The sequence below is a fragment of the Gouania willdenowi genome, chromosome 14 (genome assembly GCF_900634775.1).
Source record: "Gouania willdenowi chromosome 14, fGouWil2.1, whole genome shotgun sequence".
Classification (NCBI taxonomy): Eukaryota; Metazoa; Chordata; class Actinopteri; order Blenniiformes; family Gobiesocidae; genus Gouania; species Gouania willdenowi.
In genome coordinates, this window is record NC_041057.1 from 24,487,663 (window position 1) to 24,515,383 (window position 27,721).

The 27,721-nt window shown below is 38.1% G+C and overlaps 1 protein-coding gene across 3 annotated transcripts; it reads right to left on the minus strand.

Moving 5' to 3' along the window:
- Nucleotides 1–398: 398 nt before the first annotated feature.
- On the minus strand, nt 399–27,247 carry LOC114475732 (scavenger receptor cysteine-rich domain-containing group B protein). 3 transcript variants are annotated; one of them, XM_028466801.1, is made up of 13 exons: nt 27,022–27,247; nt 23,855–23,994; nt 17,426–17,455; nt 13,942–13,959; nt 13,346–13,363; nt 11,846–12,148; nt 11,698–11,766; nt 8,911–9,225; nt 7,070–7,138; nt 3,811–3,879; nt 3,413–3,727; nt 1,950–2,030; nt 399–1,156 (listed from the first exon to the last, which is right to left on the minus strand). In XM_028466801.1, the coding sequence occupies exons 2-13, from the start codon at nt 23,988–23,990 to the stop codon at nt 840–842; spliced, it is 1,740 nt and encodes a 579-aa protein (XP_028322602.1). In that variant the 5' UTR covers nt 23,991–23,994; nt 27,022–27,247; the 3' UTR covers nt 399–839. The 3 variants fall into 3 exon arrangements, with proteins under 3 accessions (XP_028322602.1, XP_028322601.1, XP_028322603.1); XM_028466800.1 differs by having other exon boundaries at nt 17,426–17,458; XM_028466802.1 differs by lacking the exons at nt 13,346–13,363; nt 13,942–13,959 and having other exon boundaries at nt 11,846–11,998; nt 17,426–17,458.
- Nucleotides 27,248–27,721: the final 474 nt, after the last annotated feature.

Genomic DNA, 27,721 nt, shown 5'->3' on the forward strand with positions numbered 1-27,721 from the left:
TTAAATAGCAGTTAAAAACTCATCTTTTTCAAATGGCTTTTATGTATGTGTGTGCTCCTGTCAATGTTTTTGTTATTTCTTTATTGTTTAGCACTTTGTTACTTTTGTGATCTTAAAAAGCACTACATACATAAGCTTTTACATTCTTACTTAATTACTTACTTACCTCATGGTTCAGGCTGAGCCACTCCTGTTGTAGAAACACACTTCGGCTAAATACCACTGTCATTAGCCAGAGTTTAGGACTTTAGAACAAAAATAATAAATTTCTCCATTCTCCTGCAAATCAAATGATGCTTTAACTCCTTCACCTGGGTCAGAACTTTTTTCAAAACATACAGCTACGTTTCAAGGACTGTCGGCCTTTGCATTCATTTTTATGTAAGTTTACAAAACACTATTAATACATACTTTATTTATTGTATTCACAAGCTATAACACAATCACTTTTGGGTTTTTCCTTTTTCATTCTTATTGATGTACAGTGTACCGTAAATATTTCCCTTATCTCCAATAGAATATGCTATACACAAAAAACCACCAAACTTTGTATCTGATGAACACCCTCAGAATATAGATACATAATTATAAAAATTTACAGGTACAAAAACAGGTAAAACCTCTGCTTTTTGCAAATAAAATATGTGTAATTTGTTTCTTAAACTTAAATTAAAGTGCGTAATAGGCATAGATACTTACATTGCGAGTTCATATATTTTAATAACTGTGGATGTCCATGGAGTAATCTCAGTGTAACTGTTATTTACATATTGTTTACAAGTCTCATGTTGGTAGGCTCATGTCCCACTCATGGTGTGGATGGGATCATTCTGCTGAAATCATGACAATGAGCAGGTGACACCAGCATCTTCTGAATGGTCGCAGTTGTGCACATCCCAGGATATATGGGAGCATTCTTTCAGTGACGACTCACTACCCACACACTTCAGATTGTCCAGTAGGATGGTTCCTGTGCCGGGCCCAAAGTGAGCGTCTCCCCATGCCCCTGTAGCTTCTCCACAGCTCAGAGAGCGACACACAACTTGAGCATCGGGAAGGTCCCAGGCATCATCACACACTGTCCCCCATTCTGAGTTTATGTAGATCTCCACCCGACCCTCACAACGGTGTTGGCCATTCAGAAGTCTCAATGTTCCTGGAAATGATCATTTAATTTTGTTTGAATATTTAAAAGGACAGCAAGCACTGACACTGATTAGCAAAAAGCTAATTTCCATTTGTGGCCCTTGAAAATTTTACTATGAAACATCAACTCAGTCATAAAATACAATAAGCAAATCACCATTTAATGTATAATTAATTAATAATTATTATATTGATTAATTAATTAATTATTAACTCAGTCATAAAATGCAATCAGCATTTCACCATTTATCAGCTAAGAGTGAAGTGTTTTGTGTAAAGAGCAGTGAGAGAAGTTTGCGGTGGAAGTGGAAAAAAGCCTTCTAAAACACATTAATAATACTCCTCATACCAATAACGTTAACTACAAAATGGTGTAATTCATGTCAAGTACAGCGAGTTATGAGTAGAGGTCATGTAAAAATATATTTGTACCAACAATGGTTAAAGATAAAGAAGCATTTTGGAGAATTCTATTCAATCTCACTTATGGAGCTCATAAATAATGAGCTCCATATGCTTACTTTTACAACCTCTTCAATTTTACTGGTGACATATAAATCAGTATCATATTGTATACTAATAATAATAATATACAAATACAATACTATCTAATTGTAACTAAACTAATTGGTTTATAATAATTACAATGTCATAATTCTAAAACATAAAACATATCTCATTCTATGTTTATCTTTAAACATTCAGAGGAAGATTGTTTGATGCCATTTTAGGACTAACCTAAAATAACCAGACGATTTACATTATTTCTGGCGTTGTTGTCGTGGTTACCACACGTGACTTACCTTCAGAGGGATGTGTAGTGGTAGGTTGGGTGACGGTGGTCGGTATTATCTCTGTTTCTCTGAAGATGCGATGCAGTTCAGCTACAAGCAATGAAAATTACAAAGACTTTATTGCACAGTAATAGCTAAAAACTATTTAGCATTTAGCATTCTTCAAAGTAGTCATGGTCATAGTTGGGCACCATCAGTGACAATATCCAATAAAAACATCAAAAACAAGAGCACGCAGAGAGCAAACCTTCACCAAGTTTAGCTGTGCCAAGTCACCAGTTGGTGGTGCTGGAGAACCAGCCAAACATCCACATTATGCTCCAAAACTTGTTCTGGATACTGTATCCACAATACCTGCCGGATCAACTCCAAAAACTCATTCTTCCTTTCGACATTGTCTGTCCGCTCACCAAATTTAATTTAATCCATTCATAAGTTTTTCAAATATCCTTGCACAAATATTTCTTCTGTGTTGTGTATCTACAATACTTTCTGGATCATCTCCAAAACCGAATTTGTTTTTCTTTTTGACATTGTTTATCAGCTCACTAAATTTCATTTAAATCTGTTCAGAAATTTTTGAGGTATCTTGCTAACAAACATCCACATTAACAGAGAGAGGGACGGACGGATGGCAGACAAACAAAGGTGAAAACATTACCTTCTTGGTAGTGGTAATTTTCACAGCAAATTCTGATTTAGTTTCAGTCACAATCTTTTGACTAAAATGCAACTTTAGTTTTAGTTTAAATTTAATCACCATTTTTTTAATCAACTATCGGTTCTAGTTTCCTTTTCGTTGACTAAATGACATTAAGATTTTAGTCAACTAAATGTGTTACAGATTTAGTTGATACAATCACCATTTATCAACCTAAAATGGGATGAAATTAATGTTTGTAAATACACACAGACAGATTTGATGTAATCAATTTGCAAGGTCACATGGGTTTTGATTGCATTTTATCCCTTGTGACGGAATTATAGTTTTGTTTTATTGATGACAATATAATTATATAGTGATATAGTTTTCATCCATGTATATTTATTATTTTTTTTAATTAGTCATAGTCTAGTTATTGTCACCTAAAAAAGGTAGTTGATGACATCTATAACCGGCATTCTATAACCGGCATTATTAACCAACAAAATGAACACTGCTGGAAACACTGGAATAGTTATTTAGTTCATTTGAAATACAGATTACAAAAAAAAAATTCTTGTTAGATTAGAAAAGTATCTGTATCTGTGTCTGTTTGCTCTTAAAGAAGTGAATTTTAGCAAGCAGGCATGAGGTGTTGGATGTTTTTTGGCTCATGCCATGTGTTTTTGATGCCTTCCCCTCTGACAATCAAAGACAGATTCAAGTCACTGAATAAAGTAAGTGTGCACTTTCATTGTGGGCTCCCTTTTCGAATAGTTGCTGTAACAATTGATAAAAGCAATGTTTCTTCTCAATACTAAAGTCTTACATTCACAAATGACTCCGGCATCTTCATGATGGCCACAGTTGTGCTGACCCCAGCCCAGGTGAAAGCACTCTGACAGCCCCGATTCTGGTCCACTGCATTTCACATTGTCCAGCAGGATTGGTCCAGAGCCATAGCCAAAGTGAGCCTGGCTCATGGCCCTCCGAGCAGGGCCACATCCAAGCTGTCTGCACACCACGTGGGCATTGAGCAGATCCCAGTCATCATCACACACAGTCCCCCATATAGTTTTGTAGAGGACTTCAACACGACCCTGACAGCTGCTGTTACCGTTCACAACACGGATGGTTGATCTCCCTGCACATAAAAAGAAGAAATGTTCATGCAGGAAGCTTAGGTCTCAGTTCTTTTCTTGCATTTTTAGGGTTCAGCTTGTTTACCTCTTGTCTGCACAGGTGTTGTAACAGTAGTTGTGGTTAGTAGTTCGGTGTGTAGAACTACATGTGTTGCTGCAGATACAAAAGAAAAAAAATATGGTAAGGATTTCACCATCCCTGTCGTGAATTCTTGATTTTCAGATGTTTTTAGTTCAGCGCTTTATTTTGAAGGCCTGCGAGTGCTTGTCTGTTCTTAGGTCCATTTTTACCACGACAGTGCTACAGGTAAACAGCTGATGCAGAAGTCACTGACGATGTAAGATTAAACATGTTATAGAGTGACAGACATCAGTGTATTGTGTGTTTGTGAGATGTTTGTGACTGTGAGGGATGATAAATCGTTCTGTTGTGGACTGAAAATGGTCATTTATGTTGAAGCTTCAGAGATAGCTTGATGCTAACATTTTAGCTAACCTGCCAGGGAATGTGCAGTGATAAATTTGATATACTGAGTTTCTATTTATAATTCAATATTTAACTCTTCCCCAGCTGCCATTCATTCTTTGTCATTTACATCCTGCTGCAGCTGTAATTATTGTTTGTTATAATTTTTTTTATTTTATGTTATAATGACAAATGCTCATGTATTTCCATTTGTGATTATGCTTTGTAGAAATGTTTGCTTCTGTTTCATAAAGCCATCATCAGTTCATTAAAGTTTAGCCTAAATAAATGATGTACAACTGAACATTATCTTCAGTCATCTAATGACTTTGTGTTCTCTGACCAGAACTCAGTGGTGGTCAGTTACTCTATAACTGGCATCAGGGCATCAGGGTTATCTTAAGATGTCATCAGATGATGAGTTAGCCTCCCCTACCCAAACTGATGTGCGAGGGCGCTCTGCGAGACAATGTCACACCCCTAAACACCTCAACGACAACATCCTAGCCTACAATACTCAGCAGGAGCAGCAGTCAGAGCAGAAGGTAGACGAGCGGATACAGCCTGGGTTACAGAGGCTCAAACAGCCTTGCAAATCACCACTTCAAGTGACCACCTGGCCACAACTTCACTTAAAAGACTGACCAAATCCATGTCCATGAACGAGAGGAAAGAAAATGCTAAAGTAGCTCAGCTTACTAACAAATCTGTATGAAGCATGAAAGTGACGTCAGGAGCTGCTGGACACATATCCTCCTTTCTGCAGGATGAAGAGGAACACAAAACTTATCACCATTGGCTGAGTACTACACCATCACCAACTCAACCTCCTCAACCTCCCCGCTGAATGTTCACACCCTTCAACTCCTCAGCCCAGTGTACATGAGAGAGCAACAACTGCCATCAGTCCCATAAAGACTCATAATCCCACATCACAAGGTTTAAGCCTTTCATGATCTCCTATCTCATCTGGCATGGTTACACCAAATCTAGTCCAGGAACATCATCTCATGAGAGACCCTCCACCAAGGCATGCTCTGGATCCATCTTACCCCAGCAACATCCCATAACAAGGGTTTCAATCTCAACTACCTCAACAGGTATTCCTTACTTATCCAGTCACTCCACAGAGATATTCAGTTGCATCGCCTTTGTCCCATCCACATATAGTGCCTCAAATCTTAACTGGCTATGAATCTCACTATGTTCCCGTGCCTTTCTCCGATACAGCACTCTACAATCCCTTATCAATCATGGAGGACACATCTCCAGCTGTTAAGCTCCAATGGCTTCCAAGCCTGACAGCAGCCTTACCACCACGCAAAAGATGGTGTGCCAAAACACAAAGTCCCAGACTTCATCACTGACAGTGAAAGAGAGTTTGCCAATCTCAAACTTGCTTTAGATAATCTGCTTGAACCATATCCAGAACTGACTGAGAAGTATAAATACCATATACTGTACTACTTGAACATCTCAAGCTGCCTAAAGCCCAAATGATTGGTCAGTCCAGCCGCCACCACCCACATCCCTACTCTGCTGCCATACAAGCCTTACAATTCCAGTATGGTCAGCCCCACCAGTTGGCAGAAAGTGAGATAGCAGCTATCCTATCTATACCTGATGTGAAGTCTGGAGATGCCTGCACCTTTCAGAGCCTCGCCCTCTGAGTTCACCTTGCTGTCCCTGGAAGGACCTCATAGTATGGAGCTCAACTGCTGCTCACATGTCGACCGCTTACTCGGTAAGCTACCAAAATACCACAGAGATGGATTCATCAAACATCTGCAACTACAAGGCAAGCTCAACAGCACAAGTCTCGACCCCTACAGCCTTCAGGATCTTAATGGTTAACTACAAAGTAAAGCCCAACAGCAATGACTGTCTAGCAGGCTGGTCCAACGTTACCAAGTGGAGGGACCCTCAAGCTATCGCAAAAGTCACCACAAAGGTAAAGGTGAAAGTGTTGCTGTGTTTTATAACATGGAGCCCACACACTAGAGTGCCTCTAGCCCAGTGGTTCCCAATCTTTTTTCCCCTTGTACTCCCTCTTCATATCATATTTACCCTCTCCATGATTTCGTATGATTTTTCTTTGTGGAACAGCGGGCTCTCCAAATCCCCTAACTCTGTCTCGAACATTGGTTCCTTAAGGTGCAATCTACAAATTTAAAGCAATGAGTGGAATTTAAAGTTGCATGGAATTTTTTTATTACATGCAACTTTTATTTGATTTTTTCAATAGGAAATAAATACAGTCTTCTTTGTCAAATGTAGCTAGTTATTGTATCCTATTGTCAGAAGTGTGAGAAAATGGCCTCTACATTTTATCATGTAAAGCACATTGAGTTGCCTTGAGTATGAAATGCGCTATACAAATAAATTTGCCTTGCCGTGCCTACAGCATTAAAAAAAAATTGTTTCAATAAAATACAAGAAAATATAGTATTTTATTAGACAATAGTATTGTTCCACATTGTGGAGGATAATGACAAATGTTTATATATTCCATTTATGTTTATGTAGAAACTTCTGTTTTTCTTCTGCTTCATAAAATCGTGATTCATTTCCATGCTTAATTCATGCTCCAAGTTCATTGAAGTTGAGACTAAAGAAATTATCTATAACTGAACATTATCTTCAGTAAAAGACATTGATCCCTCATCTGATTAATTTGTGTTCTCTGACCGGAACTCAGTGGTGGTCAATTACTCTATAACCAACATGAGGGGTTTAACACAAATTACATAATAATAACAATTACAGTCTATTGGACATATGCAAAAAAAAATATTCCCTCCGATGCAAAAGAGGCAAAAAAAGACTCAATACATTTGTTCCTGAGCTCAGCAGTATAAAGTAAAAAGCATAAAGTTACCTTGGGTGTTTTGTGTTTCCCACAGGTTTTTCTGAATGTCCGTTGTTGCAGGTTGTGTTGTGGTTACTCCTGATGTTCAACGAAAACAACAACTTAGTAAGATTTTTTTGACACATTTTTAACATTCTAATTTGTAAGTTCAAACAATGTGAAATAACATGTTTAGTATTTATTCAGTAAAAAAAAAAAACATTGATGATTATAAATATAAAATCAAATATTCACCCTTGCTTATGCAGTGTTTACAATGTAATTATGTTAAAGATTCAAACCAGAAACTCTTTATTCTATGAACTCAAACAGGGATTGGCAACATATATCACAGTAGGAGACACAAAAATGTGATGAACTGATCTGAGGACAACATTATCAGCATTTAGACCAATCTGAGCATTAATACAGGGAAGAACAAAGGCTTTATGTGTTTTGTTGTCATTTTGTGTATTTTTATGTCAATTTCTGATTATATCAGCCTGCATCTACAGGGCTCTGGACTGCGAATGATTTACTCACATTTGCACTGAAAAAAACATGTGAACCACAAAAAGATACATGGAAGGCAGGACAAGCCTTAATACCATCCCATATCAGGTTGATAAGTGGTAAAAACTTTCAAAAATGCATAAACTCTTATGCTTGATATTTCAGTCAACTGATCTGTAACAGATTTAGTCAACTAAAATCTTAATGTAATTTTGATGACTAAAATTAGACTATAACTGAAATAGTCCTGATGACTAAATTTTGACTAAAGCTGAAAAGTCTACAACTAAAACTAAATCAAAATGTACATCTTCCATAGTCAAACAGACATTGTTTTGTAATAAAATGTGAATAAAAAGTAATATATAAATGTGTCAAAAATGAAATTGCTCTTTAGTTTACCAAAATATAATGAAAATCATTATCTTTAACCAAAGAATTGGACCAATTAACCACCCCTGCAAACAATAACCATTGTGCTTACTTCACAGAGGAAAGAAATGAGTAATCAAAATGTAAATAAAAATGTGTGAGGTGCTGCATATTTTTGTGTCTATGAATGAATATTTTCTGTGCTCCCAAATATTTCTTCGTGCTCCCAAATTTTTTTACTTTAGGAGCACATTTGCTTCTTGGGAAAATGTCAGTGTCGGGCTCTGATCGAAAACCTTCAATATATTAAATACTGTTTTTATTAGATTTTTTGAGGTTATATTTTAGGTTCTTCCATTTATTTATCTTTTTATTTATCTTATTCAATTGTAGAATATTCTTATGTCTTAAAGTTAAAATTTAAAATGTATGTAGCCCATTGGTTAATAATAAATGGGTCAGTTTTTCTCATACCAACGGTGGCTGACTATTGTTTGAATATCACTTGATCAAGACTTAACTAACATTCACATTACAAAATAGCTAATAAAGTTATGCATGATTCATGCAAATATTAGATTAATATAAATACTCAAGGCTGTATCGTATCAGAAGTGCAAAAGGTGTATGGTACACCTCTATTTATTAGTGAAAGAGATTCTCTAAATGTAATTAAAATTTTATTGTAACTGTGTTATAATTCCTTTGCAGTCGGGAAAGGTCAGATGAGACGGATGCTGTTCACTCCCATTCATCCAATTTAGTGTTTTTTAGACCACGTTTTGTGCAGGCTCGCATATCTTGCCTTGTTATTTCTTTTAGCAAGAAGACCAGCGATATTTTACTTGTTTTGTAACAGTAGGAGGAATCCAGCATAGCAGAGAAAAGAGGGCAGCCTCTATTTAGAAAAACTTTGGTCTGAAATCTAACCCACTCACAAAAAAGGTATTTTCTTGTAGTTTGAGATGCGATTGAGAGCTGCATACCCGAGCAGACCACTCCAGCATCCTCGTGGTGTCCACAGTTGTGAACGCCCCAGCCGCGACTTCTACATTTAGTCAGGTTTTGTTCGATTCCCTCACACTGAACGTTGTCCAGCAGGATTAGGCCTCGGCCATGGCCAAAGTAAGAGTTGGTGGGAGCAGCCTTGGCATGACCACAGCCCACCTGCTGACACACAACCTGTGCGCTTCTGAGGTTCCAGTCATCATCACACACTGTTCCCCATTTCCCCTGGTTGAAAATCTCCACCCGTCCCTCACAGGAGTTCTGTCCATTCACCAGGCGGATGGTGCCAGCACCTGAACCAACACAGAAGAACGTATCAGAACATCTTCTTCTGTACCTCCTAATAGTGATGACAAAAGTTAACAATAACAGAGGGAAACTGATATGGATAAATACAAAACACTCCGTGGCTGTGAAACATAGCAACAAAGCTGATTTTGTTATCTAATGCCACTTCACAGACAAAACACACACATAATAGTCATTCTCAGGTGTCTGTTTTTTAAAAAGCAGTGAAACTCCTCCTCACAGTCACAGTGATTAAACAGAATGTGTCACTAATTCATGCACAAAACACTGAAGTTTGTGGTTTCTTTAAAATAACTATAGCGTGAGAATGTGTGCACCGGTACTTTCACTTTGACACTTGCGCACAAACATTTTGAAGATGTGGAAATGACCCACCAGTGTGTAGGTGGTGAACTGAAGCCAGAATGATCTCATACATTTAGGGCGTGTACTACGAAACTGGATGTCCTCTTGTCATGCTAACTTCCAGGATTTATTATGTGTGCTGTATTATGACGCCGGTTAACTTCTTATCAGAGTAAATCACCATGGTAACTTACGCTGAACGGCAAACCTGGTTGGGAGCAGGTTAAGAAGTGAATAAGATCATAGTGAGTACAAAATCACTGCCTCTTGAGAACATTTTCCAGTTCTCTTTGAAAATGACCTGCACATTGATTGGAGATCCTAAGTTGCTTTGAACTGTTTCTCCATGTTCGCTGCAATCTCCACCCCTTTCACGTGAAAGGCTGAAATCCCCTGGCTTAAGTGAATGTGTTTATAACCTGCTTCGTAGTACAGCTGCTATGTGATGGCGAATGTTTGGTGAAGTGAAGCCTGCTAACAAAGAGATATCCTGGATATATTTATCCAGCTTCGTAGTACAAGCCCTTATTGACCTCAAATATCAGATCAAAGATCAACATAATTAAAAATACTCAAGCTTTCTGTGTTATAGATTTAAACATTAAGTGATTAGGTCCACGTATGTTCATAAAGGCTCCAAGTGAAACCAAATACATCTATGTTTATACCCCAAAATGTGTATACAATCAATTTACAATTAGACAAACTTGATGCACAGTGGCATTATCACGACTTGCGTTTCCTGACACACAGCAATGTTTGGAACAAACTGTTGGAACATTCTATGCTCTTAACCAACCTTCATAGCGTGGATGAGGTGTGCTTTATTGTGCCCGTGTTCATCATGCATGTGTGTTGTTGACCTACACCTCCCTGACTTGAGGAGTTGTAACTGTGAAGGTTTCATGAAGTGTGGGCTTAGGTGTGCCCCAGCCCCCATCTGTTGCAGACACGCTCTGATTGTGCCGTGCCTCTCTCCTCATGCCCTTCACCTTCAGATCCAAAGTTTTTTCTTCACCCCTGCCACAATTTGCTCCATGGCACTCACATTATTTACATCAGTGACGACTGCCGTCACAAACTTGCTTTTTATTTATTACTAACTGTATACACCAAATATATAATGCACTCATAAGCACCTGTACTTCATTCTGGAATTCATTTTCCTTGTTTTTTCTCCCACGATTGAGTATTGGGGTGACCATGGCTCAGTGGTCGAGTGAGTCGTCCAATAACCGAAGGGATGGGGGTTCGAATTCCACTCTAACCAAGTCATTGTTGTTGTGTCCTTCGGCAAGATACTTCACCCACATTGCCTATTATGAATGTGGTGTGTGAGTAAGTGTTAGTGGTGGTCAGAGAGACCAATGGCCCACTATGGCAGCCTTGCTTCTGTCAGTCTGCCCCAGGGCAGCTGTGGCTACAATAGTAGCTTACCACCACTGTGTGCTGAGTGAAAGAATAAAGAAAATCAATGTAAAGCACTTTGAGTGTCTATTAAAAAGCGCTATATAAAATCCAATGCATTATTATTATTATTATAAAATCCCATTTATAAAGAGAAAAATGCTTGCAGGTGATCATAAATAGGAAGATTTTTTAGTGTACTACATTTTCAAATTTTCACCTCACACCTTTAGTATGGATCCTACACAATGTTTCTAAATGAGACCCCGGTTCTGCTCATCCTTCTGGGATTTAAAGGGTACCTGTAGTGGAAATGTATATAACATAAAATATGGGTAGTGTATTACCAATAAACTAAATATGTAAACATTTGTTTGTTTTTTCTTAAAATACAATCCATGGGGATAACCGTGGGTAGAAGAGGGAGTGGGTATACTACAGGATGAGTCTCGAAGGACATTGAAGTGATTAGGATTAAAAACAACAACAACACAAAAGTACACGTCACAGAGATGACAAGTTGACCGCAAATTGATAACACAATGCTTTGTTTCTGATTGCTAAATAACATAGACAATGTAATGCTTCATTCACCAGAAGCTACTTAGCGTAAGATTAGTTAGCTAATACTGTATAAGGAAAAGGTTGTCACATCTTTTTCAGTGAGTCATGCCTTTTTGTTGAAGCAGAGGATTATGACTTACGTGTCCCAAAGTTCACCTGGGGTGATGTGGTGTGATCCTCAAAAGTTCTTGACTCAAAATGAGATAATTCTAACAATCAAACACGAACAACAAAGTTAGTTACAGTTCTGATGGCAATATTTAGCTTTAAATATAAGAGTCCATTTACCTTTGCAGACAACACCTACGTCTTCATAGTGGTAACAGTTGTTGATGCCCCATCCCAGGCTGTGGCACTGACTGAGGTCTGTTTCGCCTCCTCTGCAGTCCACATTATCTAAGACAATGAGACCCGAGCCTTGTCCAAACCGAGAGCTGCTTCCTGTTAACGTGGCCACACCACATCCCAGCTGCTGACAAACTACATTGGCATCCACCATGTCCCAGTCATCATCACACACTGTGCCCACTGAGCCATTGAAATGCACTTCTACTCTGCCCTCACAGTGGTTCCTCCCATTCACCAGTTGTACTTTGAAGAGAAGAGAAAGGACAGTATGACATGTTTAATTTCTAGTCTGAATAACACTTTCATGTTGTTTTTAATGTAAGAAATCAAGACTTACTAGGATAAGGAACATAATATTAAGGAACATATAGTCATTGTGATGCTATACACAAAAGGGGGACAGCCTCGTGAAATAATATAGGCAATCTAAAGTACAAATAATGTCCACCTTATGATGTAGGCTGACTGAATGGTATACTGAATGCAGCATGTCCCTTTTACAGCGTTCACTGAGTCGAAACAATGCGATCTCATCCCACTGTGTGAGAAATTGAGGCGGACTACGCGAATAGAAACATGACTGTGCTGTAATGAAGTTGAATTGGCTGATCAGAGCGCTGTCCGTTTATCATCCGATAAATTCATATTGTATAATCTCATAATTATACAGCGTTGGCAGCTTCCTGCTTGCATTCCTTCCATCCTGCTTCTTTTGCAGCAACAGTGTTGTTTTTGGTCTGAATTATGGATTTTAAGTCTTCATATTTGTAAAGAATACTCAATTGTGACATACGTTGCTCTCAACTGTTTCTCAGAGCAAACACAGCCAGGCTGGAATCACCTGGCTTAAGTGAACATGTTACGATGTGCTATGTGACAGCAATTTATTATTATTTATTCAGCTCTGTAGTACAAGCCCTTAATGTCCTCACATATCAGATCCACATAAGATCATAAACACCCAAGCCTTCCGGGTAACACTTCCGTCTGGAGAAAAAAAAAAAAAAATCAAGGCTTACTAGGTTAAGGAACATAATAGACCAAGTCAACCTTTGAAATGTGTGAAGTCAGAGAGGATGTGATATCAGACAGGAGGCCATCTGATACTTAGTCAGGTTAGAGTAACAAAGGGTGGGAAAGTGACCTAGTTTGACAAGCTCCAGGCACTTGGTATGCTCATATTCTCTCTTTTACTGACAAGTTGAAATGCTCTAATTTTCAGTAAAATCAGTGGGAAGAAAACTGTATTCTCTGAACATGAATGTTATGAACTACGCTTTTAAGAAAAGACTTAAAACTTACCTTTTTACGCAAGCTTAGTTTAACAGTTAATGCCTCTTTTCAGTCCTGTCTCTTTTTAACAGCAAATGCTTGTTTTTAGTCCTGTCTTTTAATATACGTTATATTATTATCGTTATGAACTAGTGAATTCATACTTACTGTGATATTGTGTCTGATCTGGTTTCACATAACATTGGTCCAAACAGGAAGGAGGAGGATTATGGGAAAGAAAAAGAGAGATTGTTTAAATTATCTGGTAAAAAGTGGCACCAGTTACTTTTATAGTCAATTTACTTTACACTTGCTATGTCCTAGTGACTCAGGCAGAAGGCGGGAGTGCATTCGTAACCCTGATGGTGATCTCTGAGTATTTACTAAATACAGTTATAGCAACTAGAAGTGCAAATATTTAGTTATAGATTGATGTCACTGCCTAAACAACACCACTCCATGTCAATAGGTGGCAGTAGATAGCACATGTGGCACTTTGAAATTGTCACGAATGTGTTGCATGAATTTTCTTAATACTAAAGGTGTAATGTGACTCACTGAAAGTTGGATAACAATTTCAAATGAATAATGACTAAAAACCAACAGTAAGTTCTAAAGAAAACAGTTTAATGCAGCACGAATATCAAATGCTACATTGAGTAAACAGTGCTTTAGCGTGTTTTAACAGCAAATGCTTGTTTTTAGTCCTGTCTTTTAACATATGTTATATTATTATTAATATGAACTAGTGAATTCATACTTACTGTGATATTGTGTCTGGGCTGGTTTCACATAACATTGGTCCAAACAGGAAGGAGGAGGATTATGGGAAAGAAAAAGAGAGATTGTTTAAATTATCTGGTAAAAAGTGGCACCAGTTACTTTTATAGTCAATTTACTTTACACTTGCTATGTCCTCGTGACTCAGGCAGAAGGCGGGAGTGCATTCGTAACCCTGATGGTGATCTCTGAGTATTTACTAAATACAGTTGTAGCAACTAGGAGTGCAAATATTTAGTTATAGATTGATGTCACTGCCTAAACAACACCACTCCATGTCAACAGGTGGCAGTAGATAGCACACGTGGCACTCTGAAATTGTCACGGATGTGTTGCATGAATTTTCTTAATGCTAAATGTGTAATGTGACTCAATGAAAGTTGGATAACAATTTCAAATGAATAATGACTAAAAACCAACAGTAAGTTCTAAAGAAAACAGTTTAAAGCAGCACGAATATCAAACGCTACATTGAGTAAACAGTGCTTCAGCGCGTCTTCTTCTTGCTTCTCTCGACGAGGACAGTCGCACTCTGTTTCTCCCTCCCTTCCGTTCTTATCTCTCACAGCTGCTGCTTTGTCTGGTCTTGTTATACCGGTCCGTCAGAAATGCTTCCGTTGCGGAAAAACTTGGTGGCTGGGATGTGTCAGGTGAATACATTTAAAGAATTGAACACAAATGCAAAAAGGTCACAACACAAATGCAAAATGGCCACAACGGAAGTGTTTCCGACAGACTGGTATTACAGACGTACACGTTTCTGGCTGATGTTTTTAACCCGCCAAAACAGAGAAGAACAAGAAGACATTGAAACACATATGAAAGTAAGTGAAAGTTGATTAGGATACTCTTGTATTTTTCATATCAGGCTATCATATCATAATACCGGTCCGTCTGAAACACTTCCTGTGTGGAAACACTTCCGTTGTGGCCATTTTGCATTTGTGTTGTGACCTTTTTGCATTTGTGTTCGTTTCTGTAAATGCATTCACCTGACACTTCCCAGCCACTGTATGAAAGAGCCTCTCTCTGCAACTCATCCAAATCCGTAATAATGGAATTAATTAGTTGGTCTCTCAGTGCTATCGATCAGATTTTTTTGACAAAAAGAACCGGGGGTGAGAACCCGCATGTCCAAGTGGGACGATTTCTGAAGTGGAAGTTAGGCCACTCATTGGATTACAGCAGAGAGATCGAGGACAGAAGGCTATTGGAAATTGACATAGCCTGTATCAAAAACACATTGCTTATCTCTCTTTCGGCTCCCCAGCCAGCCAAGGCTAAAGCCAAGGTTGTCTCAACACTTATCACCAGGAAGTTTCTGCAGACGGCGGCTCTTACCCCCCACTCCCTCTCCCCGCACCTTCCCTACATTCCCACCTGGAACTGTTGATGCTGAACTTTGCCACACGTCATCTGGCTGTTGTCAGTAGCGCAGCTACATGTCTTCAACTTCAAATGCCCTCGTCGGCCATCTTCACCCCCCCTCCCATTCGCAGCTGCATGGAGGCGTGGTAGCAGCGCCAATTGGCAGCATGCCCATGTCCCCAAATGGCTGGAATCCTGTTGTTCTTCCCACCCGACCCCCTCCCCCAGCCAACCTCCCACCCAACCCTTCCCACGTGCCTTGTCTCGAGTTGTTTGACTGTGTCTTGCTTACATTTATGAGGCGGTTTTTTCCTGCTTTCACACTGCTTTCTCTTTAGGGAAATCAGTTTCAAACTGGCAGTTTTTTTTCCCCTCACGTCTCCTCTCCTCCTGTTGTTGATCCCTTTTCCACCTAAATATGTGGGCGCTGCAAATGGCTGCTCCGGTGTGTTGATGTGTACTCTTTCACTGCAACTACCAAGTCAAATTCCTTGTATTGTTCTAAACTGTACCTGGCCAATAACGCTCTTCTGATTCTTATTCTGATTCTTCTGATTCTGATTTATGAATAGCAATGTTGCAACATGCAACTGCCACAGGTGGTTTGGGGCTGTTATCTTACTCTTGAATTTGTCTTCGATCCGTGACAAAGTCGGTATGTAATGATTTTATCATCATCCATTTAAATAAAGTCATTGTCTTGAAAAGTGAAACCTACTTAATAGGGATAACCTTAAACTCTAGCTTTTATCATTCTAAATATCATTAATGGTAAATATCTGCATGAGTACTATGTTATCATGAGGTATCATAGAGTGTGAAGTTTGTGCACTATGGTCAAAGAATTTCACTATCAATAGAAAATATTGAGATAGTGCATTGTGCATCTGGAATGTCCTAATATAATGATGAAAATTGTTTTTTTGTGCAGTAGTGTACAGTAACAAAGTACATTTACTTAAGTACTATTTTTATGTGTCTGTTCTTTACTTGAGTATTACTTTTTGGAATACTTGTTACTTTCACTCCACTGTTTATCTTACTCCACTTCATTTCTAGAGATGCCTCCGTTATTTTGTACCTTTTCTCTTGTGTCTGCTAACATGTTTCTTTCATCGTTTCAGTTTTAATACAGAAAGAAATGTCTGCTCATCCTTGTATGAATTAACCCAATCCTAACACCCTACACACGTCATACTCATCAGTGCGAGAGCAAACAATCGCTTCAGCAGATAAAAGTGATTAACTGCTACCAAGATAAAGTCTGGCTAGCTAAACATGATGCTCAAATGTTGCTACAAGTAATGGATGAAAATTTGTCATGATAATTAAAAATGCACTTGTTTGTGAGATTTGTTTTCTAATATAAAACCGTTGTATTAGTTGCTGAATGCAGCCGAGTTAGTTACTGTGACTTTTTACTTTATCTTTAAGATGTTGAGCTTGTTGAACAGATTTTTGTTCATCCTGTGAATAATGCAGATTTGATTTGATGTGGTTTTAAAAAAAAGACAAACCTGAATTTTATGGTACCGTAGTTCTTAAAACACCACGCAGTCCTAATCAGTTGTATGACTATAACCGTGTAACAGATTGTCCATTTGTGTTTTTTTACTTGCACTTATGATGATGAAATTTATCTTCAAGATATAAAATTCTTACTTCAGTATTTTTTATTTATTTTTTTTCAAATACTTCAGTACTTTAAAATTTGGACCCAAGCTACTTTTGCTTGTACTCAGGTTGTTTTTGATAATGACTACTTTCAGTAACAAGGTTGAGTACTTTGTGTTGGTTTAATGTGTTTTGCCCAGAGTCACTCTAATCAATGCAGAATATACTGTGACTAACACCATCTCAGATTTCAATAACTTAGAAAAAAAACATCTCAGATGTTCTTTTTAAAAAACTGCACCCATTGTGGTTCAGATGGGATGGGATTCTCTGAAATGAGTGACTCTGAAATGTGAACCATAACTAAATACTTTAGCTTTAGGGGTTTGAAATAATCTTGGTACCAACATCACATGCAGGTTTTATTCTCAGGGATGCTGCAATATTCAGAAAAATGAAATATGATTTAACTTGAATCTTACTTACGTTGGACTGAACGTCTGTGCATTTTCACTTCTTCTGAAAGGAAAATAGAAAAAAAGAATCATGAATGCACTGTGAGTGATCAGATGATATCAGATAGGATTTTTTTTGTCTTCTCGGGAAAGCAGATACTGATACGTGAGTTAAGAAATAGGGCTGAATCACTTCAAAAAAAAAAACTGAAGGGCATTCAGCCAGTTATCACTGAAAGAAAAAGGGGAAAATAATTCTGAACACAAAAGCTCCCATCCACAGGGCGTTTATTCGCTGGGACATTCACATTTTTGCAATTTTGAATGAGGCCTGGTACATGGACAAGCCTTGATAGACAAAACCTTCTCTTCTTTAAAACGTGACATTTAATTCATCATATTTTTTTTATTGGGATTTAAAGGATCCCTTTGGCATTATTAGAAGTATGGCTGTCCAATGTAAAAGCCTGAAACAGTGCAATTATTTTAACTATGAAGCAAGATACAAACCAACTCTTGCCTGCATTCCTTTTAATAATAATCTACCTATAAAAGCAAGGATGGTCTGTGTGTGCGTGCATGTGTGTGTGCGTATGGAGCAAATATCTCCCCGACGCGAGGCGAGTTTGACCGGTTAACAGGTTCAAAATACCCCAAGTGTGTGTATCTGTTATTTTGGAGTAATTTGGTCATTTCAAAATGTTTATTTTAATTTTATTTCACTTCTGGACGGCTCCGAAATTAAACCCATTCATCTTTTGACCTCAGGGTGTGAGGGGGCGCTAGCGCACCATCTGTATCTATTTCACAGCACAGCTCACTTCCGGTGCGTGCATGAGCTCCCGTGGACTTCTCTTTTCTCTTTTGAGGAAAAATACTTTTTTACTGTTCTTTATTTGGTGATGACATTTCGAAATGTTTATTTTCATGTTAGTTTGACCGTTCGCTATTTAGACCGGACAAACCTCACCCGGAAGTTATTGACGGCAAAGGCTGCTGTGTTGAAAGCTGCACATTTCTCAGCAGCAGAAGCCCGCCTGATGATTACTGCAGCTTCACTCACAACACACCTGCCACTACACCTAACTACTGAAAATAGATAAGTTTAGTGAAAGTTAGACAGGCATACACACACTAAATGACAACAAATAATATGATAATGACTAAAAATACACAAAACTAAATATTTATACTAAAATTACACAAAAAACACAGAAAAATACACCAAACAACAACAAAAACATGAAAATGACTCAAAATACACTAAACTAAATACTTATTATCCCACATGAATGCATACTTCCGACGGGCACTGTACATTACAGAAAAAAGCACCAAAGAAAAAATATAAAAATGAACAAATAAAAAACACATTTATCATGTGCATGTTTCATAGAATTAAACCAGGGAAATTGCACACACTATTTTACTTTGCACCTGCAAATATACCCCTTTATAATACTACAGAGTATGTTGTTATTATTATGCCCATAATTGACAACTCTTATTAAGCTCCATCTATATGAATACATACTTCCGACGGGCACTGTAAAAAAACATACGTTTACAGAAAAATGCAAAAAAAATATGAAAATGGTTCAAAATACACAAAACTAAATATTTATACAAAAAAATACACAAAATTACTCTTGAATCACACTACAATAGCAACAAAAACAATAATTATACAAAAATAAACATGACTCCAAAAAAACATACATTACCAAAAAAATTTAAATAAAAAACAACAAACATTTATGCACAAAAAGACAACAGAAAGATACACAAATACACATGACTCCAAAAAACATACGTTACAGAAAAATACACCATACAAAAAAATATAAAAGTGATGAAGTTGCACCCACATTTTGCACCCACAAATATACCCCTTATGCTCCCACATGAATACATACTTCCGACGGGCACTGTACTAGTAATAATAATAATACTAATAATAATGGCTTGGATTTATATAGCACTTTTTTTGAGGAGACTCAAAACACGTACAGAAACCATTATTAATTCACACATCAATCACAACAATCATACTAGTGTTGTAAGCTACAATGATAGAAAGGAAAGTGTACAAAAGTAGTAGTGCAGAAGACAAATAGTCGCTAGATGTGTGTCCATATATGTAACCTGATCTCACAGGGATTATGAATCTGTCACAATAAATAATCTATTGTTTCGTGCGTATCAAAATTTTTTGTGCTTCTTGGAACAAGAAGATGCTTCAGATGGATAAAACTCATGCCGAGATTAGACAAACTCATTGCACTAACTCGAGGTATAGAAAATAATATGGTATGGCTAATAAAATGAAGTGGTTAGGATTAGGGTTAGCGGGAATGTTAATTTTGTCAACTAAACAAAATCTTTGCGACTAATTTGTGACAAGAACGTAAATCCAACAACTTCTGACAACAAAAATTAAAACAAAATCTCAGTTCATAATCAATTGTTGAGTAAAAATGTGACAAAAAAGATTACTTTGGCAGGCCGGACAAGCTGGTTTACAAACAATCCTCTATGCCTTGATTGTTCTCCTTTTCAACCAATTAATAACTTGTTTATGTATAATGCATCCTTAAGAGGGCACAAGGCAGTTTCTTCCTTTTACTGATCCCAAGCCCGATAAATGCAGAGGGTTGCGTAAGGAAGGGCATACGCCAAATTAAACATGCAAATCCAATTACTTCCATACAAGATCGGTTGAGGCCTGTTGGTCAAAAAAGGAGAGGAGGAAGACGTGTTCATAGGCAGAGAGAAAAGCGTGAAGGCAAAAGTTTAGGACTGAGAGTAGGGACTCTGAATGTTGGGACGATGACAGGGAAAGCTAATTGATACATGATGCAGAGGAAGGTGAATGTTCTGTGGCCTTCAAGACCAGGTGGAAAGGTAGCAAGACTAGGAGCTTAGGAGCAGGGTTCAAGCTGCTTTATCGTGTCCTCGATAGAAAGAGAAATGTGGTAGGGGTTATCTTGAAGGAGGAGTGTGAGACAGAGTGAATTGTTTGAAGCTAAAAATTGAAGGTGTGATGCTCAATGTTCGTATTAGTGGTTATGCCTCACAGGTAGAATGTGAGCTAGAAGAGAAGGAGAAATTCTCACGTGAATTAGATCAAGTGATGCTGAGTATCCCCAGAGATGAGTGGTGATTAATGCAGATAGACATGTTGGTGCAGGTAACAGAGGTGATGGGCAGGTTTGGTATCTAGGATAGGAACGTTGAAGGACAGATAGTGGTAGACTTTGCAAAAAGGATGGAAATGGCTGTTGTCCACACTTTCTTCCAGAAGAGACCGTAACACAGGTACCCCTTTTTGTCCAAAAGAACAGAGTTTTTGTTCGAAGCTATCGCTATAGCCAGAGATTAGTTAGAGCTACTCCTGTTTTGCCTGAGACTGGTTTGGTTTTCAACAGCAAAAGTTAAAGCCATGTCCTTGTGTCATCATAAAATGTCAGTACGTCACTGAATACATAGCAGTTTACTCATTTGTATTTATTTTTTCATCCTTATCTGCACACGCTGTTGAAGGTCAACACTACTTAAAGTGCAATTTTTTTTAAGACAGCAATACATGTTTTGTTATTGCAATTAAATAACTGAATGTATTTTATTGCATACATGTGTTCATAACCAGCCCTCCCTAAGGAAGGGTAAGACAAACTATATGAAATAGATGGAGAATATTGAAAGAGAGGGCAATGATACATAGAATCGACTGTTCTAATGTGAGAGTGCAATGTGATGTTATAGTTGTGCATCTTGTGCTTATTGTGCTGCGTAATCAGTTAATTCAGTCTGGAGAAATTGAAGCGGGTGACACAGCACCCAGCTTAAATATAATGGTGGTGGCCATGAACAGAGGGAAGGAGTGAATGCTTACACAGTGGGGCAAAAAAAAAGCCACCAATTGTTCAAGTTCTCCCACTTAAAAAGATGAGAGAGGCTTGTAATTTTCATCATAGATATACCTCAACTATGAGAGACAAAATAAGAAGTAGAAAAAATCCAGAAATTCACATTATAGGATTTTTAATGAATTTATTATGGTGGAAAAAAGTATTTGACCAATAACAAAAGTTAATCTCAATACTTTGTAATATACCCTTTGTTGGCAATGACAGAGGTCAAATGTTTTCTGTAAGTCTTCACACACTGTTGCTGGTATTTTGGCCCATTCCTTCATGCAGATCTCCTCTAGACCAGTGATGTTTTGGGGCTGTCACTGGGCAACACAGATTTTCAACTCCCTCCAAAGATTTTTTATGGGGTTGAGATCTGGAGACTGGCTTGGCCACTCCAGGATCTTGAAATGCTTCTTACGAAGCCACTTCTTCGTTGCCCAGGCGGTGTGTTTGGGATCATTGTCTTGCTGAAAGACCCAGCCACGTTTCATCTTCAACGCCCTTGCTGATGGAAGGAGGTTTTCACTCTAAATCTCACGATATATGGCCCCATTCATTCTGTCCTTTACAAGGATCAGTCGTCCTGGTCCCTTTGCAGAGAAACAGACCCAAAGCATGATGATACCACCCCCATGCTTTACAGTAGATATGGTGTTCTTTCTCTCCTCCATTTTGACCACACGGGATGAGATCTTGCATGGAGCCCCAGATCGAGGGAGATTATCAGTGGTCTTGTATGTTTTCCATTTTCTAATAATCGCTCCCACAGTTGATTTCTTCACACCATGCTGCTTACATATTGCAGATTCAGTCTTTCCAGCCTGGTGCAGGTCTACAATTTTGTTTCTGGTGTGAAGTTTGGAGTGTGACTGTTTGAGGTTGTGGACAGGTGTCTTTTATACTGATAATGAGTTCAAACAGGTGCCATTAATACAGGTATCAAGTGGAGGACAAAGGAGCATCTTAAAGAAGAAGTTACAGGTCTGTGAGAGCCAAAAATCTTGCTTGTTTATAGGTGACCAAATACTTATTTTACAGAGGGATTAACCAATGAATTCATTAAAAGTCCTACAATGTGATTTTCTGGATTTTTTTTTCTCATTGTGTCTCTCATAATTACCGTATACCTATGATGAACATTACAGGCCTCTCTCATCTTTTTAAGGGGGAGAACTTGCACAATTGGTGGCTGACTAAATACTTTTTTGCCCCACTGTACCTAAAACTGGTATTTTGGATCAATGTATCTAGGGTTAAGCCCAGTACTAGCAATTTACTCATGACCATGATCATTCGCGCCATGATGAAGCCCATGCATTGACGTCTTTGTTGACAGAGTATGATTGCTATCCTATGACCCTATCCTACGAAAAGATTCAGAGCCAAACAGCGTTATCCGTCTTCATTGTAGTCACAGGAATCTGGGAAAACGTTTGGGAAGACAAGTAATTATCAAAGACGTTTTGACTCTTAACAATGACCATGTTAGTGTTAGCCTTTGCTAAGCTACTTAGCTTCGACTACGCTTGCATAGTGTACACAGCAGAAAAACGCAATCAGTTGATTTTGATATGTTTGTTTATCATAATAGATGCTCTTCAGGCTAACTGTCTGTGCACGTCCATAATTGCGCTGCTTGTGGGACTCAATAGTACCAGATTTCAGCGCAAGTTTGTGTCAAACTTACGCTTGTCCCATTGTCATTCCATTCCATCTACAATTGAACTGAGGACATACAAACTACGAACATTTTTGTGTGTCCTCTTCATCATGCTGTTCAACTTGTGTTGATGCCGTTATTAATACTCAAGGACAAATTACACCATATCGACACCCACATTTGTTTTATACGCACTGCTGCTGTTTGATTTGTTTCAATAAATTGTTTGTTGAGGAAATCACAATTGCATTCTTTTGATTAAATTTCCTACTCCGTTTGGATAAGAGTCTGGAGGAACTACAGAATCATCTCACAAAATGGTTTGAATACTTCGATAAACATGGACTCAAGCTCAATTTAGAAAAAAACTGAAATAGTAGTGCTCAGTAGATAACAAATAACAACTGATATTAGACTTGGAGGTACCAGGATAAAACAAGTAGGAATGTTTAGTTGTCTCTGCAGCCTGTCATCTGAGAATGAACTGATAGACTTAGAGATCAATGAAAGAGTCAATAAGATTTCGCAAAATCTTATTGACTGGGAAAACCAAAAAGATACATATGGGAATACTGCACCCTATCCTGATTTATGGTAGTGAAATATGGAACATCAACAGAAACAACATGAAAAGGTAACAGCAACATCTATAAACGTAATCTGTCTAATAAACTGTTTAACTAGAATGAAGAAAATCTGTAATGTTGACCTATGTAAAAGGTTAAAGGTTATACCAATCGCTAATAAGATTAAGGCCTGCTGAATCAAATGGTTTGAACAAGTACAAAGAAGACCACAAGAGCATCCCATCTCCATATACAGTATACTGTATATATAAGAAAAAAAACCCCACAATTTTCATCTCAGTGTCACCTAAACTTACCAAATTGGAGCAGGACACTAACGGCCACCAAGACGAGGGATCCCAGCAGAGTCACCAAGAGCCAAATGGCTGGATTCCAGCATCTGCACATGGTCTCGACCACACGCTGGCCTCGCATGGCTCCCAGACTTACCATCAACCTGGAACACACACATTCACATTCAGTCAAAGACGCAGGTCTCTCTGTGCCTTGACTAGATTGCTGTGGTTACAACTAGGAAACATTTTTTTTTTTCTGTCCCGGTTTGGAGTAGCCCTAATTATAGTATTGAATTGTGTTCACTGATGAAGCCTGCAGCTGTTTGAATTGTGCTGTAGTAGAATATTGATGGTTGTCTGGCCTCGCAATGTGTAGCTATGAGGTAATTAATTTGCAAGTGCGCACGTTATGTGCATCATTTCATGATGTATGCAGATGTTTCTAATACTCTATCAGAATTAAGCATGGTAAACTTAGTCATTTGTAGTCATAGATACTGCTCCCACCAATAATCAGGTGCCAATTTATAGTGTTGCTTTCAAGTTGTTGTACATTGGGGCAAGGTCCGTTTCTGTTGATGGGTGAAAGATGAGAGCACTGCTGTTGTGAGCATCAGCAGCAGCTGGGCAAGGCTTGTGTTACATGCAAAGGAAAGCACCTGTGCAACTGTTTTGGAGGGGATTTTACTTCAGACACTTAGTATTGGGTTTCACTGAGCATCACTCAGTAGCCAGAACGAGATAGAGGCAAACCCAAAATTTTTCTGAAAGAGTAACCTGGGATAAATGACATGTACAGTCTTTGATTAGGAATGCCCCATTCTCTGCCTGTACTTTAACTTATGATGGATACATTGACAGATGAAAGAGCTCAACATGCTTTGATTTTGGAAATTTTCTTTCAGAGCAAAAGCTTTTCCTGGTGGTAAAACTCAGCAACAAAGAGGTGTGAACAGGATAATGTGAATCTTTTTTTGTTCATTATTTATATGGGATAATGTATATTACTAAACATTGTCATATAAATATGTGTGATTAGTGATTATTAAAAAAAAATAAATAAATAAATAAATAAATAAATAATACATGTAATATTTTACAATCCTGTTTGTTTGTTAGCAGGATAACACCGAATTTTGACCAAATTTTAACCAGATGAACCTTACGCCATGGAAGTTTTCATAACATTTTGGAGAAGATTCTGGTCAATACACTGATTCTGGATGAGTTTTTTTAAAAAAAAAAAAAAAACCTTCTTCTCATCATTGGCGGTAATTTAGAGATGGGCAATATCATCAGCCCACCAATAGTTTTTGGCAGATATTAGCTTTAAAATGTAATGTCTACATCGGGATCAGTTTTTCCACTGATATTGAAAAACCGATACGTGCTGTTTTTTGAGACAAGGTAATAAGAACGAATATGGCACTTTTTCCACTCCTGAAATTGTTTAACTATTGTTATATTGCACAGATGATGTTTATTTGTGGACTACATCCAGTGGGGTAAGACAAAAAAAGTCATAGATTATGTGATTAGTGTGTGGGGAGGGTGTGTATACATCGGTATCAGGTGATATCCGAAATTCAAATTTTTGTTTTGAACAATCTTGGCAAATCGGATATCGGCAAAGAGCTAATATCAAACATCTCTACGAAAATTCAAAAATTAATTTCCTGATTCGTAATTGACCAATCTTTATGAAATTTGACTCAGTTGTGTTGGGTTTTTGTAACTCAGTTAATCCGGATCGGATTCAGATTACGCATTTCATCGCAATTGTTTTTTTGGTTTCTTGTAATTGGGGGGGGGGGGGGGGGGGGGCATACATTTGGGGCTACTGTATCATTATTAATGAGGATAGAAATGTCTACCAAGTGTGAATGATCATGGTACCATGATCAAGATCATATTGGCAAAGAGGATATTATGTATGACCTTACTGTCATACCTAATTTATCATAAGCACAAAGTGCTATACAAATGAAATTGTTAATATTATTACATCATAAACTAATAAGTCTCAGGCTAATTTTCAGTTGTCCAAAAACATTATTAATTAGGCTTTTATATGACCTTTAGATATTCTATTAAATGGGAATGTTTCAGCAGGGAGTGGAGGTTTGTTATTAAAAGCACAAGTTTTGTTTGTCTTCATGCACATTGCAGAATCTCCCCTGACCCTACGCAGGAATGTGTATTCAGGGATGATGAGGGGTGAATTTGATATTGGCCCCTGGAGATAGTGGACATTCCGAGCCCAGGGGGCACAAAAAGACATTTCTGCTTTCTACAGTCCCCTTCGTCAGGCCTAAACGCTGCTTCCTGCAATCTGTCACTGGAACCCTCCAAAACGCTTAGGCACCTGATGACACTGCGGGGGCGCCTCTCGTCTCCTTGGCGAGCAGGAGGCAAGGGGAGAAAGGGTGGGTATGTGAGAATATTAAGCCACTGTACTTTTTGATATTTCACCCTATGGAGGAAAGTGTTCGGTGATGAGCAATACTCAACAGTCACAACCAGCTCAGAAACAACCTGATCATTTAGCAGCATCTTAAAATAACCTAAGTCAAACAGTCCTCAAAGACCTCACTGTATTTTGGGAGGTGGAGATCATAGAACACAAGCACATCACACCAAGACCGTGGTTGTCCCGTTAGCCAACAGTACCACCAAACTGAACTCTGAGACGAATAGCTCAGTAATTAATATAGTTCTAAATATTATGTTTTTCAATATTCACATTCCTACCTACATTCATGGTAGGATGTAACACAGATCCATTGGCGAATAATGTTGCCTTTTGTGCAGTCTTTGCTTCCCCTCTCTTTTCACTTCTCAGAGCTAATAACTAGCTGAAAGATCTATGCCCCACAAAAGTAGTTTTTAATGTCAAAGAGTTACCAGAGAATAAGCTGTCAATCAAATGCAATTAACAGTAGGAGTTGTTTGAGCACTATTTCATACAGATACAAATATTAATTTCTAAATATCTTCATTGAAAGAATTTGTACACTTGAAGTCATAGTAAAACAACTTTAAACATATTAGAATTTATAATACGTGCAAAAATCTTAATCTTCACTTCATTATTATCACTCTCAGACATCCATGTATATGATTATTTAAATTTAGCAACAAATACACACAAACGCACACAAAAATATTTCTAGAAACAACGCACGTACCTGTTATAAAATGTGTTCTCTTGACCCACAATAATAACAAAACACTGAGTTCGTCTTTATCCAGTGGGGGAGGAAGCTGGAAAAAGTGTCAGCTTAATTCCACAAGTCACACAAAAAACTAAAATTTGTGGCGAAAAGGAGGCAGCAAACTCAAAGTATCCAGTTCAGGGTCTTTCATTTCTTTAACTCTGCTTGACTATAAGTACCTGTCCTCACCAAGATATTACGTAAAACAATAAATTCCGCTGTATTGTATGGTAATATCCCAACGCCCTATACCTGTCTATGATTAATAGAAGCAGGCGGGGCGAGAGGAAACAGAACAATGAAAGCCAACACCTCTACTTGTTCTCTTGCATCTCCAGTTTCAGGTTGCGCTCTCAGAAGGTGCTGTCCTGCTCATCTCAGCACACATTCAGAGGGACAGATTTGGATTCTGTGGCATGTGTGTGTGTGTGTGTGTGTGTGTGTGTGTGTGTGTGTGTGTGTGTGTGTGCGTGTGTGTGTGTGTGTGTGTGTGTGTGTGTGTGTGTGTGTGTGTGTGTGTGTGTGTGTGTGTGTGTGTTGGGGGAGTTCCTATGCAGAGAAGAAAACAATACCGTAGTGTTATTTTGACAGCAAACTTTAATTTAGATTTTGTGTCTTTTGACTAAAATGCAACTTTTTTGTCAAACATTAAGATTTTGGTTTACACACACAC

Excerpts from the sequence above, each read along its gene's own strand:
- LOC114475732 (XM_028466800.1), bottom strand. The coding sequence starts at position 23,990 with ATGGTAAGTCTGGGAGCCATGCGAGGCCAGCGTGTGGTCGAGACCATG. Across the intron at positions 11,767-11,845 it reads CGTAGGTGTTGTCTGCAAAG|AATTATCTCATTTTGAGTCA; the intron begins GTAAATGGACTC and ends TTTGATTGTTAG. Across the intron at positions 9,226-11,697 it reads CCAGGTGAACTTTGGGACAC|GTGCTGGCACCATCCGCCTG; the intron begins GTAAGTCATAAT and ends GTGTTGGTTCAG.